The sequence below is a fragment of the Carica papaya genome, chromosome 9 (genome assembly GCF_054855325.1).
Source record: "Carica papaya isolate Zhongbai chromosome 9, ASM5485532v1, whole genome shotgun sequence".
NCBI lineage: Eukaryota > Viridiplantae > Streptophyta > Magnoliopsida > Brassicales > Caricaceae > Carica > Carica papaya.
Genome location: NC_142317.1, coordinates 489,954 through 505,386, shown reverse-complemented (window position 1 = coordinate 505,386; position 15,433 = coordinate 489,954). Strand labels below are relative to the sequence as shown.

General features: G+C 31.1%; 1 protein-coding gene across 1 annotated transcript; it reads right to left on the bottom strand.

Annotated features, from left to right (window-relative positions):
• Positions 1-2,301: 2,301 nt before the first annotated feature.
• Positions 2,302-4,939, bottom strand: SCL8 (SCARECROW-like 8). Its single transcript, XM_022036479.2, has one exon. It carries the CDS (start codon positions 4,385-4,387, stop codon positions 2,471-2,473), a length of 1,917 nt encoding a protein of 638 aa, XP_021892171.2. The 5' UTR covers positions 4,388-4,939; the 3' UTR covers positions 2,302-2,470.
• Between the last annotated feature and the right edge of the window lie 10,494 nt (positions 4,940-15,433).

Below are 15,433 nucleotides of genomic sequence, written 5' to 3'. Positions count from 1 at the left end.
GTTATGTATATAGAGTACATATAGAAATACTGAGTTTTCTATTATTGCATATGATACTTGTAACTTAATTTTTACTGTATTGAGTTATATGTACTCATTCTTTATCATTCACATATGAAGTAGGGGTAGAGCCGTGATCGGAGTTGCTGATTTTCGAGCCTAGCGTATAGAGCAACAGAGTAAGGATTTTTTTTTTTATGGACAGAATATAGTGTGTAAAAATTAGTAGTAGTGTAGATAGTGTATCTGCTGGAAGTGTATGAGATTGTATTTCACTGTGATGTACATGTAGGGTTGCAAGTTTATCTTAACTTTGAATAATAAATCGCGGTAAGGTTTTTATGTGTGTGATTAATTTGAAATGAAACTTTCGTATTTGATCATAAAATTGTTTTAGACTGCGCTATTAAAAGGCCATTACATATATATATTCATATGTATATATATTTGCAATATCTAGGGTACCCACCAAAGATATTCTCTTGCATTTTCTTTCATTGTCTTTGAATAAAATGTGTGAGATAAATGTGTCTTTATTATATATACATATATTTTTCTTGGTTGATAAGACATTATTTGACAACTTGAAAACAATATATATATATATATATATATATATCCATGGACAATGTTTAGGGTGGATTCATTTATTTTATTTCTAAAATATTAGTAACATTGAACTCAAATGATGAAGTTAGAGAACATACCCTTCATCAATTAAATAAACCATAACTAAAATTTTCCCATTGTTTCTTATTCAAAAATTTTAATTTATTGAATAGCAATCCCTAATAAACTTACATTTTAGAATTATATATCAACTAATTTGTTAAAATAGAATTACAAGAAACACAATATGTAATGTTGATTTAAAGTACAATGTGAAGTAATAAATAATATATTTTAGGGTGAATTTTATTTAACATTTACTATTATAAATTATATTTTTTTATAAAATACGATCAACTTTGTAATGTATTTATAAGCATACTTTTGGTGCGTAGATTTATATTATTAGATTATAAGTAATCTAGCGCGTAACAAATCGAATGCCTTAATTGTAAAACATTTTCAATAAGATTTGAATTTATATGCACACGTTTTAATTAATTTATCTATTTAATTTAAATCATAAACATTATGTAAAGTCGATTTTTATTTTAAATATAATTAATAATTTAACTAGCTAATACGTTGATCGACGTATTATTGATCAAGTTGAATTAAATATTAACGAGTTTATTATATTTAAAAAAAAAAATTTATCGTGGGCATGTTTATTTAATTGGGTAGTCACGATAATTTAAAAATTCGACTTACGTTTTCGTTTATTAAAAAAAAAAATTGTATTGGATGAGAATTTACGAATTGAAACGTGAAAATTAATTTTTATTGGATCATAATGAATTAATTGTTACATAGTGATAGATATCATATAGTTAAAAAATATTATTATTGCTGAAATTATGAATGTGTATATATATATATATATATATTTATATATTATGAATTGCAACAAATGGGAACGAATCTTGCAAGTAAAGAAATTATGGAAGTGTGTAATATACTCCATTAATTACAATTAATCCCTCCCAACAACAAAAAGATACAATTTAATTTGGTCAACAAATAAAATATTTATACCTATTTAATTAAAAAAATAATATTTTTCTAATTTCTATTATAATTAAAATACATATAAATAAATTTTAACCTTTTATAAGATATGATGAAAAATACAACTTGAACCAACTCTATTATTTTTATTATTACTGAAATTATTATTATATTTCCAATTATAACAAAATAATTATTACGAATTAATTAAAATAATTACGAGAAATATTTTAAGAGTCTCGTAGTTTTTTTTTTTTTTTTTTAAATTTCAATTTTTTGGTTCATAATTTCAACATGGTCTTAATTATAAATTAATTAAAAAATAATTATAATTTATTGCATGTTAAGTTGTAATAAAAATTTCTATAAAAAGTTAAAAAAGTTTCACCTCATCTGCCTAAATGTATAATTACTTACCAGATCGAATGGAACATAAGTGCAAATAGTGTAAATTAATTAGCAACTAAAATATTACCCAGAATTTATATGTACGTGTGTATGTATGTGTGTATGTATGTGTGTGTGTGTGTGTATATATATATATATATGTATATATAACTACAAGAACAAAAATGGCCACATTAAAGGAAATCAAAAAGTCAGAAAACATTAATATTTAATGTACAATTTTTTTTTTTTTAAACTACAGCATAATTGAGAACATAAAGAAAAGGCAAGAGGAAATTTTCCAGGAAGCCAAACACTCATATTATATTATTATATATATTATTATTATTATTAATTCGTTATGGGAATTTTTCTCTCTCTATTTTTTTTTTTCATTTTTTCTAAAATTGAAAAAAAGGAAATATAATAAAAATTAACTGCTAATTAATAAAGATTAGAGAGAGAATCAAGTTAAACGCCAGGCGGATGCGACGGTGAGGGACCGGCCCATCCAACCAAAGAAGACGCCTCCGTTTTCTTCTTTCACAGTGAAACCGCGATGGACTCGGTTGCCGGAAGTGAGACGAGCGCGCATCGACTCGGCGATGGCTTGACTCATCGGCTTTAATACAAATCCAGCCATGCCCATGCGGGCCCGCCATTTCCCGAAGACTTCGCATCTTTCAACGCGATCCCTCCCCTCGCAAGCTACCGAGTTGGCCAGCTTGCGACCAAGTGCTTCCTCGACCTTGACGCGGTCGGGGTTATCTCTAGGTACGGTCGACTCAATTGAGTCGAGTAACGCGCCGTAGTAGGCGCAGGTTTCTCCGACCCGGGACAAAAACGGTGCCGTGTTGGCGTTCATTTCCTGCTCCACCAAAGTCACCACACGCGGGGCAAGCCCCTTCACGCGCCGGAGAAGCTCGTCTCTTGGATTCTCCGTCGACACGCTCTCGTCGGGGACTCGGTATAATTTAAAAGCGAAGTTGACGGCGAGCGGCTCATCCGGCTCGCAACCGAGCGATTCACGACTCAGATTACTGAGTTTCGAACTCGTTACCACGTTGAACTTCAAGCAAACACCGAATCTCTCTGCTTTCTGAGTCAGCACCTCGCCAACAACTCGAAATCTCTCGTCACCAACTCCACCAACGTTATCGACAACTGCTGTGATTTTTACGACGGCGGGCTTCCCATTCTGACGCGCAGAGAGCGCGTGGAAGAGATGAATGTACTGCTCTCCTTGCCCAATATCGAAATCAATCACATGAAACCCATTGTTGCTGGGCTGCTCAAGAGTAGCTTCAAGGATAGCGAGATTAGCAGCCATGAAACCAAGCTTGAAACAAGGAGACAGCTCATAGAGCAACGGGGTCGAATTCACGTGGTCTTTACCGTACAACTCGGCCACCGGAGGCGGGTTCTCGACAGGGTTAACCCGCGATTTCAGTGCCGATAGTATGAACTCCATAAGCTTCTGCTCTGAATTTGCTGTCGGGTTCGGAGCTAGCGGAAATCGCGCCAAGATCTCCGACGCAACATCGGTTTTTCCTTCGGAAATTGCCGATGCCGTCTCCATTATAGTCTGCCTCGAGCAGACGGACACCGGAGAGGCCACCGACGATGATGAAGAGGAAGAAGAGGAGGTGGTGGGAGACGGCGAATTGGGGATTGGATTCGGATTCGGATTCGGATTCGGATTCGGGCTCGGTGCTGGACTCTGACCGCTGATCAGGTTCTGTATCGTCTCGGACCACTCGCTGTTAGTATTTGTAATCACAGACAAAGCATCTCCTTCCTCATCATCGTTGTCTTCGAGCAACTGCTTCTCGAGCTCCCGAAGCGGATTCATCATTTTCTTCTCCGTATCTTGAGCAGGCTGGACTCCTGACTGAACCGTGTTAAGATACGGAACAGCCGGAAAACTCTGGTTACGCGGCTGCGGCTGCTGCTGAGGCCTAAGTTGTTGAAGAAGCGGCATACCGTAGCGTTGAGACAAACCAGAAGTCGCAGCAATTGAAGCAATATCAGTTGACATATTCATGGAATAATCCATAGAGGATGACAGCGGAGATAACGTCGACGCAAGTGGGTAAGTCCTTGCCTTTACGGACCGGAGAAGCAGAGCGTTGAGAGCTGAACTCTGGTGGTGCTGCGACTGTTGCGCTTGGAAATCCGCTAGCGTTCGCTTCCCGATAAAACTCGGCAAGGCCGTTCCTGTTCTGTTCGCGATCTGGGCGGTTTGGTCGAAGAAAATCCCAGGAAGCTGGGATCGGTAAGGTGCTTCTGATGGGTTCCCAGTGTTCATGGCGTTTCCGACCATAGATCTACCGTTGATTCCCGCATAAAACTCCGGCCCTCCACCGGAAAACCCAGATGCCATCTCCCCCTTTTTCCTCTCCCCTCCTCTCAACTCAAGAGCGATTGAGCAGAGGAGAAGAAGATGTAAGATATACTAAATAACAGCGACCGCTACAAGAATTTTTGGGTTTCAGAGAAACGCATGAAATATATTGAGTAAATTAATGTAGAAACGAGAAAGATAATGGAGGAGGGAGGGAGATAGAGAGAGAGAGAGAGAGGGAGAGTTTTCCTTTCTCTTAATGTACATAAAAATGGAAGTGATGAATAATAATATAACGGGGAAGGAGGGGGGGGAGAAGACGGTAACGAGGCTTGTAAATTCCAACACATCCGGTTTTGGTGGTTTTAGATTTTTTTTTAAATGCAGAAAAATAATTGGAGTGCTTCCACGGGATAGCATACCTTCAATCTTCCACCGTCCAATTTCAGAAATTACCAATTTTCATCACGATGAACGGTTATAAATGCCGCAAGACCAACACCTTCACGGTTCCGCAGCTACAACTTTCACTCCCATATGAGCCCACGCTTTGGTTGGCGCGTGGCGTAAAGCGCCAATGAAACGGACCACCAGGCTTGAAACGCCACGAGAAGGGAGGGGGATTTGGGAGTTGTGGAATTTAAAGCGCGAGAGTTGAAATGCTTTTTTATTCGGGCATTGATCACCTGACAGGACAGTTACGAACTGTACTAAAAAGCCAAGGACAACAGCCCGAGAAGGCGAAGGAAAGCGACTCGCGAGGCACGTGTAAGAACAAGACTAGAGCTTTGACGAACGCCACAGTGACCGCTCCGTCATCTTCAAATTCCTCCAACTGGTTGGCGGAATCGAAATTCCAGCACCTGGAAACCTGTTACTCGTGGTTGATGGTTACCGACTCGTGTCGGTCACTTCACTTTTAGAGAATTTAAAATAATAAAATAAAAGAAAACCAGAATTAAAAAATTAAAAAAAAGGTTTCTACGCTGGCCAAGCCCCAGCCATTAAAATATTTATCTCCGACACAAACCCGAAAATTAAAAATTAATTTTCATAAAGCTATAAAAATATTTATTTATTTATTTCAAATAAATAAAATAAAAAATATTGGAAAATGGTCTTTTGTTGCTTAAAAATAAAGTAAATTGTTTTTTTCTTGTGAAATTACAAAATTGCCCTTAATTTGTGGATTTGTTCGCGGAGATTTTTAAGGAATCAAAAATTGGTCAACGGTTCAACAGCCGATTCGACTTTTTTTATCTCCTCATTTTTCTTTTTGGTAATTTTAAATTATAAAAGAAAAACAAATTGTAAATAAACAATTGAAAATATTAATTTTTTTTTAATTTAGAATAAATTACCCATCATAAATTACAGTAAAAATTGTATTTAAATTTAATTATTAAAAACTTAAATGATAATTTTATTTTATTATTTCGTAGCTAAGCGGTCAAATAGTATTCAAATTAATTATAATATAATTAATTATTTAATCATAATTCTAATATATTTAATTGACTCTAATTAGATAATCATTTTTTACATTGACGCATTGTATTAAATTTTTAATTAATTATAATTAAGTTAATTAAGTAAATCTAACGGAGATATAAAATATTAATTTGATTCGTAAACATAATAATTTTATTTTAATTTAATTACTACAGTCGTGTCAACAATACATTAATTATATTTAATTTTACATTATGAGTTTGTTTGAATAATTTTTATAGTAGTTCATTAATGTACGGTGTTCTACGTTAATGATAAAGTTATATTATATTTTTAAATATTATATATTAATATATATTAATGATAATTATTTTTTTATATTAATAATATGATTATATATTTAATTAAATTATTTATTTTATTGTATGTAATAAAAAAAAATTTGAGTGCTCGATTAAAAAAAATATGCGTATATAAATAAATAAATAAAATATACGTAATAAAATAAGAAAAAAGAAAAAAAAAAAAGCCTCGTCCACACTTCTTCGTAACGTGCTTAAAGATCAAGCCACTTACTATATAGCTTTGGAATAATTCATTCTTTTTATATATTTATATATATATATATATATTTTTTTTTTTTGAAGAATAAAAGAGATTCCTTAGCCATTTAAATTTACCATAAAATTTAAAGCAAATTTTGACTGCGTTAAATATATTAATTAATTACGGCAGTAAATATAATTGACTTAAAAATTCAGTTCAAGTGGAACTCGAAGCTAAAAATAGTTAATTTAAAATTCTTTTTTTTTTGTGGGTATTAATAGATTAAATATGATTTATTATGTTTATAATAATTTATTATAAATTATAAATTTTTATTCACTACCATCGTACCTAAAAAATTAATAATTTTATATAAAATTATAAAAATTTAAATTAATTTAAAACTCCCCCAAAATCTAATTTTTTTTCGTTCAACCTAACATTAAAGGACGTAAATTAAAAAATAGAAAATAGAAAATAAAATATATATATATATATACATACATCCCTTCATTCTTGGAAAGGCTAGGTGGAAAAGTCAACCTTTTTTCCCTAATAAAGAAATATTTTATCTGAGGGTAAATATGTCAAATTACAGCGCAAGCAGATATACGAACTCTCACGTCATACACACAAGCGCAATTGTACTCACAATTGACATTTCACACGCTCGGTAGGTTGCGTGTAGGCAAAACTTAGAAATCAAAAATTTGGTTAGCAAACTAAACCATCCAAACAACTTTTATCTCGAAACTCGATCGGACTGACACGTGTCGGGCATTTAAAAATTATTATTTAATAATTAATTTTCTAATTTTTTAAATAAAAAATAATTTAAAGTGTAATATCGACAATTTATTTATTTATTTATTTTTTTCAAAAAAAGAAATACGAGGAGTTGGTGGTCGCTGCCGCTTGCCTAACGGAAAACGAATCACTCCTAACTCGCGGTGAGGAAGGGTATTTACGTCTTTTCACAACAAAACATATGGCGGGCCCTGGTTCGGTTATGGGAAGGGAGAGGAGACGGGCTGTAGCCGGTTGTCACGGAATCCCCTTAACTCCCACTGAAAGTGATATTTTAATGCAGCAGCGCGACGCGAGAACGAGGCCCGCGCGCTCCTGATAACTGATCTGCCACGCGCTGTCTCTGCCACACGAAATCCACACACTCACGGAATCATGTTTTTATTGGCCTTTTGAATTCTAAATTCAACACGTCCGACCGTTTAATAATATATTATATCAACTTTAAATATTTTTATTCCTTAATTATAAGAATATATATTTTAATTTTCGTAAATTATATTTTTGTATAATAATGAAATTAAGCTAATGGGGTTTTCTTAAACCAAAAGAAATAAATGTTTGGTAATTAATTATTTAATTAAATTGAGAGCGTCATGCACGAGAGCAACGTCAAATGTCGGCTAATCCTCTTATTTTGGGTGGATTAGTGAATTTTAATTCAAAGATTAAGACTCGTAATTCGGTTCTTAATCTGGTTATCTCCACTAAACCAAACTCACCCGAAAGAAAATCTGCGAGTTGGATTTTTTAGGGTTCAAATTTGCAATACGTTTGAGTTATGGGTAATTAGGGTTTAATGTAAAATTAACATTATAAATTTATGTTGTCAAACTTTTCTTCGTCTGGGTATTTTGTCTCTATCTCAGATTCGTAATGAAATTGAGAATTTGATTTCCCATTTGGGACTTTGTTTAGAATAAATTTTAGATTACGTAAATAATTGTTTAAATCGAATCGAATTGACGAGTATAATTAATTTAACCGCGCTTAATTAATTTGTTTAATTAATAAATTAACTAATTATTAAAATTAATAAAAATTAATCGTATTAAAATAATTGAAATCAGTATAAATATATATATATATGTATATAACATACATAGCATAGAGCATACGAGTGTGATTCGTGATTTCTACCATTATTCAAGATAAACCAGTATTTAAATACTTAAACCTTTTAAGTTATAGTTTGTTTGTGATAATAAAATTTAAATATTTATGTAAATGGGTGGAACTTAAAAATAAATAAAAATATAAATTGAATGAAGAAGCGGAATAATGGAGTTAGAGTTTATATTCCTTACACAATAGTTTAAAAAAATATCCAATAACACTATTAGAATGTGCATTATAAAAGATAAAAAAAAGTAAAAAATTAAACGAAAAATAAACAACTGAGCATCTTATGACGACATTCACTAGCTTTTGAAGGAGTTCGGGTGGTGAACTATTCACAACCCTCTTGTCTATCGAGATCTGGATCTTGATCATCTTGATATGAAATAGTTAATGAAATTGTGAGTTATACTAACTCATTAAGAATATCACACTACTCACTGATACAGAAACTGAAAGTTTGTAAAAATTATAAAAATAGCCAATAGAATTATTGATTTAAGTAAATTTATTTATCATAAAAAAAATTATTTATTGCATATATTTACCATTGTGAAAATTTTAAAATCGACCTATAAAGACAATAACCCAAATAATATATCAATCTCCTATTCAAGTGACCAAAAAAAATAACTTTTCATTTTTTTTTTGCTACTGGTATCATTGGGGGCTACACGTGAACCAATATTCAACATTATTAACTAACCGGCCGTTCCCATACCTCGTCCAGTATGAGTGTCAAAAATATTATTCCTCAATACATCATCCGGTATAAGGGTGAATTGGTCCATCCTCATACCTTATCCGGTATGAACACCAAAAATATCATTCATCGATAGCCCATTCGGTATGAGGCAACATTCACGGTATGGTTCTCTATGTACCTGGTTCGTCTACCATCTTCTAGTATATTCAGTAAGGCTACCATTCATTAATTCACATTACCAAACAATTTTTCGTTTGCATATTAATTACCAGTTTCACAAATCAATCGTAAATCATGCAAAATAAGTAATATATATATCAAGAAAGCACAATTGAATCATTTAACTATTTCAGTATATCATCATATATTTAAAATTGTAAATTCAACAATCAGTTACACAGCACAATAAATAAATGACTAACCGGTTTCGCCTCCATTAGTAATCTGTAATTATTCTTAGAGTTTTTTAATTTACAAAAAATACTATGTTATTGATTATTAAGCTTCAATTTCATAACAGATAATAAGGTGATGGATTTTTAATCGAATTGGTGTCTGAAATACTGAATTTTCTACTACACTTACTGGCGGTCCCTAGATTTTTTTAATTTTTATACAAAGATTAAAACATATTTCATGTACCTAAAAATATCTCAAAACCCCCAAAATCGGTATTAAAAACTTTTTCTGATCAATTTCGAAAGTCTGGCACGGCGCCACCGCTGTTTATGGTGGTGGTTTTCTTTGGTTTGGCCGTTTTTCGACCAGTTTGGGTATGTTTTGACCGGTTTTATACCTATCCTTGTGGAAAAACACGATAAGGGACAACAATTGGCTGAAAAAAGTAAATAAAAAATAAAAACCTACCGGTGACATAATTTTTCGGTGCAGCGGCTCCATCGGCTCACCTTCGCAGCTGAACTTTTTTTTCGGTCAACTTATAGAAAATAGAATGGTGAACATAGTGGTGGAAAAATCGCATGAAACGGGAAATGAGAAGGGGCTCATCGGATGCGTTTTGGATTTTGCCTGTGGTGACGCCGTCGGGCTTTTTCTGCAGTTTTCGACTTATCCACCACTTTTTTTTCTCTGATTTAGTCATGGATGTGCTCAAAATCAAATTCCGAGCGGATAAGAGAACTTTTACTTTTTTTCGCAGTCGGATGTGGCTTTGGCGCGACGACGGTTGGCTCCCTTCTCCAGTGACTAGTTCTTCTTCTCCAACAATAGGCTGACAGCTAGGATTTGGGTTCGGTATGATGTGAGATATTTATACCAATCTCCTTTAGATCTGAACTGTTCATCGCGTTTGATCTTACCCGTCTAATTGCGTTTAAAGAGAAAATGAATCTAAATTATTCATCGCGATTTAATCTCGATCATTCGATTGTATTTTAACATGAAATAAATCTGAACCGATCGCGTTTAATTACGACCGTCTGATCATGCCTGAGGAGAAACGGATCCAGACCATCCACGTGCGTGGAATCGCATCCAGGCCGTTCAATCGCACGCACGCAAATTGCCAGCGTGGCCTCCCGTGTGGCACCAATTGGAGCCCTTCCTTCACCACCTCCGTGGGGATAGTTTACAGGGTTCATAACTACTCTTCTTACTACAAGACACTTACCTAGCAAACATTTAGATCCGGCTCCACCCAAATTTTTATGGTTCACTGCAACATTCCCTATTTGTCTGACTGTTGCCGAACAATTTATGAATATCAAACATACCTTTCCATAAGGTAATTTTAATGTAGCAGATTCCTCATCTTTTGCAATGAGTTTCGGTACATCACCCGTTGCGCTAGCTAATTGTTCACATTTTTCATGTGTGATTTTTACGTTATGTATGGCCTTATATTTTTAATATTATAAATAATTACGATATTTTTAAGTAACATATTACATGTGAATATATACATACATATATTTTATTAAAATGGAACATAATGCTGCCATATTAATTATGTGTTGATACCAATAATAATATAATGATTTATTATTACAATAAACCAAATTATATGCGATAATAATAATTAAAGAATGCTTTTAAAAAGTTATTAATTAAGGAATCTCATGGCACAGCTTTTATTAATTATTTATTCAGGCTAATTGACAAGATAGAAAAAGCAGTATATTAAATATTACTGCCTAATAAAATAATTAATTAATATATTCATGGTCATTAATAAATGTATATATATATATAAATATTATAATTTTTATGCCCAACATATTTTATTTAGATTAATTATTTTCCTTTTTTAATCATTTTAAAAATTTAAATTAACTGTTTTTTTAGATATTTTTAAATTTAAATTAATTGGACTTTTAAATTTTCGAAACTAAATATAAAAAAAAATGACTAATGCAATAACCTAAAAATTCAAAGTAAACGATTCAAATCAAAATAAGGCAAAATTTACAAAAAAAAAAAAAAAATATTTAACGAAAATCAAACATTTTTCTTTTTCTCAAGCTTTAAACTATTTTTCGATACTCAAAACAACTTCTACTTTTGCTTATTGAAATCCAAATAACACATTTTTATTTATACTAAATATATAGTAAATTGTCTTTCAGTGATCGAAATCGAGATCATTTACATAACATAATTTTGCACAATATAAAGAACCAAGTCGCGTTATAAACATTGAACGATGTTGGAATCAAAACGCAGTTCATTGAGACTCTCAAATCTTAGCCTTATAATGCTTTAGGAAAAGAGGTACGCGATAAAATGTTCGATCGATGATTTATTTATTTATTTTTTCGAATAATCGTTAAACACCTTTGTATAATTACATTTAGTAGTTCGAGTTTATTTACAATCAACTTATTGATTAACGTACGAAATAAAAATCAATGCATTTATTAATCCAAACAGATCATTTAATTAATATAAGTTTATTTAGATTAAAACCGTATCCAATCCTATATAAGATTTCATCTAAAGAGAATTCACAATAGTAGATATTTATAATCACACGAATTCTTTTAAAGTAGTTTTGTACTTCGGCTAAATTATGTATCCTCAAAAATCGAAATGAGGCATAATTAAATTACAATAATATTCATGTTATTCAAATCGCATATATCAAATATAAATATATCCACTATTCAACGCACTAAATAAATTATAACTCATAATTACTTTATTGGAATCAGAGTTCGAAGTGAATCACATAAATTTTTTTTTTTCGTTTCACAGCTTCTGATTAGCTCAAATTTCTTATTCTCTATTTTAGCTTTCGGTCTCTATTTCTTAAATAAAATTTTAAAATAGATTTTTACATTAGTAAACGAAAGCTTTGAGACGGGATTTAAATTAAATTGGATATGAATTTTGAAATTAAAAATGGAAGAGGTCTTAACTTGGGTTTTGGTTTGAGTTTTTTAAAGAGGTTAATTTAGGTTTAGTAATTGGGTTAGGACAAAACGGATTATTAATTTGGATCTAAACAAAAATGACTAAAATAAAAATTTTGGGCGATAAATGAATTTAAGTCATAACAGTAGTAGCAATAACAACAATAATGATAATAATAACAATAATAAATTTTAAATATTTAAAAATATTTTAAAAAATAAAAATAAATTTAAGGTATTACGAGTACTAAGCTAAAAAATTTCTATCTAAATCTCTCTCTATGTCGATATAATATTTTGGGGCAATAATATCGTTCTGAATCATAATTCAAAACCGCGGGTTAGTTATAGAAATATTAAGGCTACATTAATCGTACTTTTAATTAAGCACGTGAAAAATAAAAAAAATAATTATTATAAATAAAAATACATGAAATATGAATAACTATCTCAAATAAATTAAATTAATTTAATTTAATTAAAATTGGAGTATTAGAGTCAAAATAATATATATATGAGCTATCAATATAATTGCATAATAGCTTTTCAACCGGAGCATACATATGATATAATGTATATATATATATATATATATATGCACGTTGTAAATTTATATCCATATATCTTAATGAGACCGCTTGTCTTTCCCATGCACGTGGTTATGGAGGCGTCAACACATTAAATTAAAATCTCTTCTTTGAGTACGATTTTTTGGTTTATATACATACATACATACATATACATACATATATATATATATATATATATATACATACACACACACTCACTCATTATGTTATTCGTGAATGATTCTTTTCAACATCCATTGATGAGCAACATTTACGCCTCTATCGGCTCATTTCCATTATCGTGATATATTTTAATTATTTAATATAAAATTTAATAATTTTTTACATATATATATATTATATAATTTAATAAATTTATTATTTCTGAAATAAATTTTATATGGTTCGATAATTTATCTACGTCCACAAACAATAACGACAAAAAAAAAAAGTTTATTATGCAATGTGAGAGTAGATCATCAGTCATTATTTTTAGAATATGCATCAAATATTTTTAATGATAAATATAAATAAAATTTGAATAAGTTATTTTTAAAATATAAATAAATATGATTAAAATTCAAAAAATATTAATAAAATCTTACTCGTTTTTTATTCAACAATAATTTATTATATTATATGAATACTAAAAGTATATATTTATGGGTGATAAATATCGTAATATAATAAATAAAATTAATATTGATATAAAAAAAAATTACCCCCCAAAAAAATAATGGAATTTATTAGAGATAAAATTTGGTAGGTTATTATGATTGGTGATCACTGGTTATGATTAGGACACGTGGACGGATACTATTTAAAAATGTGGGCTTTTTAGCTGTCATCCAATCACCTCCACATTCCCGTTTGCCGTTAAGATTTCCATCACCAACGTTTATAAACACTGAAAGCGAAATGCGTTAATTATTAATTAAATTATTTTTTAATTATAAAAAAAATAAAGAAAATAAAAATATAAACATAAATAGTGTGTAGATAACATTCCTTCATAATAGTTTTCTTGGACCACCGGCTATAACCCGTATAATATAATTACACTATACGTACAGTTTCATTTATTTTAAAATATTAATATTTTTCAATTAATAATTTTTAAATCCTATTTTACCGGCCATAGCCGGTGACAAGAAAAGCTAACGGAGTTGTCAAATCCAGAATTTTTATCAAGCCACGTCAGACAACACAAACCGCAGAAACCTTGCTTTTTGCCTCCTTTTTCATTTCGTCGCGCCGTAATGAGGGGCCTGACGAAAGCCTTTTCTCCTGTCGACGGAATCACAGCCGTCGGATTTATTCGATAGATTTCGTCAGGTGACACGTGTCGCTCTGGATATCGCGGATCTAATCCAAATCAGGCAGCTGCAGGCCACGTGATCTTACACCCCAAGTTCAGCTCGGTTTTTAACTGCTTTGCGAGTTTGTACACTTGAAAATTCTGGTAGCGAGTGGATGGCAAAAGGCAAAGATTCACGCATACGCGCTGTTTGTCGAGTGTTAATCCGTGGCTGTTGTAGGTGTCGTTCACGAGTTCTGTGGGCCATGGCTTCACCAAACACGGCGTTGTGGTCCCCACATTTTCAGGCTTTAATTTTTTTTTTCTTAATCTCCAACAAATTTACGTAAATGTTTTTTTTAAATATTAGATAAATTATAAAAATATAATATATTATATGCTTTTCACTATAATAAAATAAAAAAATAAAGTGCAGAAAATAAAATAAAATAAAATTCACAAATTTACATAAAAAAAATTACATTTAAATTTTATTAAAGACACATAATTCGTTACTTTATAAATTTATCATAAAATGACTGAATCATAATGATTGATTTAATATAATTAATAATTTAATTTATTAATATATTATTAAGACTATAATAATCATGTATATTTATAATTGTCAGTTACGACTTAATATGTATATTGTAAAGCGAATTACGTGACGGACAACCTTGTTGCTTATGTCAAATACGTTCGTTTTGGTGTTTATATATTGGATGAGTTACCTCCGGACGCACAGGTCAGCGGACTTCGTAAAGACATGGTGGAGGTGGTCTATCTTCGGATGATTTCTATAAATTTATAAGTTATTTTCGTCTCGTTTATATATATATAAAAAAAAATTGTAACGATCGAATTGAGTTTTATCATAACGAATCGTGATATATTTAGACGAAATAATAATTTAATCTCGTACTAATTTTCTTAATCTGATTTATTTTATTTATTTATTTTGGAAACGAATGGGCTGTGATTGGTCAAAGTGTAGTATACGGGTTTGCTAATTGAAAAGCAACTGGGCTCATAAACGGAGCCTTGGTCCCTAAACATGACCCACTATTAGATTCCACTTTATTACACATATATACATACTACATATATATATATATATATACATACACACACACGTATAATTTTGTTTAAACCCATTTATAGTAATTAAAAAATATTAATAATTAATATTTTGATTACCCTAATTATTAACCGTTA

Coding starts and splice junctions, on each gene's coding strand:
- SCL8 (XM_022036479.2), bottom strand. CDS start 4,387: ATGGCATCTGGGTTTTCCGGTGGAGGGCCGGAGTTTTATGCGGGAATC.